This window comes from Entamoeba invadens (assembly GCF_000330505.1).
Source record: "Entamoeba invadens IP1 unplaced genomic scaffold scaff_1105074724561, whole genome shotgun sequence".
NCBI classification, from domain to species: Eukaryota; Evosea; order Mastigamoebida; family Endamoebidae; genus Entamoeba; species Entamoeba invadens.
The window spans coordinates 1-2,529 of NW_004443730.1; the positions used below are offsets into that span (position 1 = coordinate 1).

The following is a 2,529-nucleotide window of genomic DNA, read 5'->3' on the forward strand; positions in this document are numbered from 1 at the left end:
CATGGCAGACAGTGTACGCGCTGGCCCGAAAACGAAATGCTGCGCTGCTTCTCTCACTACTGACTGTGTGCCCTCCGTTCCCTTCTCATCTTTGGTCTTCCGCTAATGGTCTACCGTCTACATTCTTCTGTGCACCTCCGCTCTCATCTACGTTGAGATATAGGCTGGCACACACACACCCGCACACACACCCAGACACAGATCGTGTCCACCACAAAATGCATCCAGCCAGCCTCCGTCTCGCAAACGCATTCCGTGGTTTGCTGAAGCACGGAACAATGCCCGTTAGCATTCGCGGGCTTCACCATGTCGCGCGTGCTGTTGTAGCGTGCCTGATACTCGTCGTCACGGCCACAGCAGCCGCTGCCTCCATTGTTAAGTACACCGTCACCTCAGTGACGCGAAGTCAGCTGGCTGTCTTGCCGCATGAGCACTGGGCCCAGTACCAAACCATATGCGGCTCACCCAACGCGACCCAAACCTGGACTGACACATCCTTAATGAGGTTTTTCTTCCCGCCCCTCTCGCGTGCCGGTACGAGTGCTGCTTTCTACGCCTGGAACGGCATCTCCTGGTATGTGAGCGACATGGGTTTTCTGTCCCCTACGCCGTATGGCATGTGCAAAAGCTTTTGCCAGAAAAGAATCTACGCGACGCTGCAGGGCAACTACGCCTTCTCTGACAACGTTTCACTGCTGCACGACGGCGGAGGTGACTGGCCCATGATTTCCTTCTACGCAGCGCCCTTTGCGTTCAGCGGCGGATCTCCCTCCCAAGTCAGCATCGTTACACAGGATACCATAGCGGACGGAGCCGTTAGATCTGCAGCTGGTGAGCACACGCCTGATAGCAGTGAAAGCATTCGAAACTCAGGATTCGACGGGGGGTACACAACTCTTGAGTACTGCAACGTGCCGCTTCTTGGAGCAACAGGCTCTGCACAGACGCAGCTGACGGCACAGGTGGTGGTGTACGCTAACGGCACCATCATTATGCGGTACGCCTCGCTGCCACGCACCAGCACGCTGCCCAAGTACATGCCGAGCACGGGGCTCATCTACTCGAAGACGTTGCGCACGGTGGTGCCGACGCCGACGACGGCGAACGGCATTGTCGCGTACCGCTTCGACCCCGTGTTTGACGGATGTGCCGCACATGGCGATGCCTCGGTGTGCACGGCGGACACGGAGAGCGACTGCGTGTGGTGCTCCTCCACGTCCGCGTGCTGTGCGAGCACGGTGGCGTCGGCGGTGTGCCCACGCGGGCAGTGGACAGCGCCGGCAAGCAGCACGGCTGCCTTCGCGCCGCAGAAATTCTACGACGTCACTGTAGACTTCGACACCCCCTTCGTGTCAATGTCGAGCTACAACTACTCGTACACGCTAGAGCACGGCTACTTTCCGCTACATCTGGAGCACTTTGAGCGCAACATCCCACTGTTCCAGACGCCATCGCAATCAATCATGAAGTGCATCCCTGGTGCTTCGTGCCCCACGCAAGCCGACACACACCCTTGCGGCCTTTACCATAGCATGTGCATGAACGGCAACTACACACTCTCTATCTTGGCACTGGAGTCGTCGTTGAGATTTGCAAAAGGCGGACTTTGGACTGTAAAGGCACTACCCGAGCGGGCCCGCGGCGAGCAGCTCTGCGAGGAGGAAGGCGGCTGCGCGACAGGCCTGGTAGGCCAGCTGACAGGGGCTGCCGTAGACTCTTACTCTTCCACGCCGCTCTTCTCTGTGCAGCTGTACGCCGACGCCAACGGCGTAGGGTACCGAGCTCACGATCGACTGTGTACGCTGCGCGCAAGGTGACCCGATGCTTACGTACCCTCCAATGCGCGTTGGACTTGTCCGCTATGGTGTGGACGACGCATCATCGGTCATGATCCCGCAAGGCCTCCTGCGCAGTGGGCTGCACGTCCGCTTCGTGCCGAGGTCGAGCTGCAAAGACTGCGGATTGAACGGCTGGTGCGACGAGTCCTCGGGCACGTGCCAGTGTCAGCCGGGGTACCACGGCCGCAGCTGCGTGGCGTGCCCTGCGTGCTGGACGGGCAGCGAGTGCGACGACGGGATCAACGGCAGTGGGTCGTGCCTGTGCAACGGAGGTGCGTGCGAGGCAGCGTGCGTCAACGCGAGCAGTGGGAGCGTGCCGCCGAGGAGCTGCGCCGGGTGCGATGCTGTTGGTGGGCGGTGCAACTGCGGCGTGTGCGAATGTCGGGATGGGTGGAGCGGCGCGGGCTGCAGCAAGGCTCCTGCTGACGCGTGCCGCGCGTACTCGTTGGACGGGTGCAAGGTGTGCGGGCAGCACGAGGGGTGCGTGTTCTGCCATGACTCGACGTGCTTCAATCCTGCGCTGAGTGGGACGCGTGACGGGTACACGTGCTCGCACAGCACCCCCGCCGCCGACACGCAGGCGTGCGTGACCTACGGCAGCCTTGGCTTGCATCCACCCTTGTACAAGGGCTTTGACTTCATCGCGATCATCTGCTTAGCCTTCGCGGCACCCGTGTCTTTTCGCTGCTCG

The 2,529-nt window shown here is 60.9% G+C and overlaps 2 protein-coding genes across 2 annotated transcripts; one reads left to right on the forward strand and one right to left on the reverse strand.

The window, feature by feature from the left end:
- Window positions 1–218: 218 nt before the first annotated feature.
- EIN_524570 (hypothetical protein) lies at window positions 219–1,817 on the forward strand (the record flags this gene model as incomplete). The annotated part of the gene is made up of 1 exon (XM_004261222.1): window positions 219–1,817. The coding sequence occupies one exon, from the start codon at window positions 219–221 to the stop codon at window positions 1,815–1,817; it is 1,599 nt and encodes a 532-aa protein (XP_004261270.1).
- Window positions 1,818–1,878: 61 nt separating this feature from the next.
- EIN_524580 (hypothetical protein) lies at window positions 1,879–2,451 on the reverse strand (the record flags this gene model as incomplete). The annotated part of the gene is made up of 1 exon (XM_004261223.1): window positions 1,879–2,451. The coding sequence occupies one exon, from the start codon at window positions 2,449–2,451 to the stop codon at window positions 1,879–1,881; it is 573 nt and encodes a 190-aa protein (XP_004261271.1).
- Window positions 2,452–2,529: the final 78 nt, after the last annotated feature.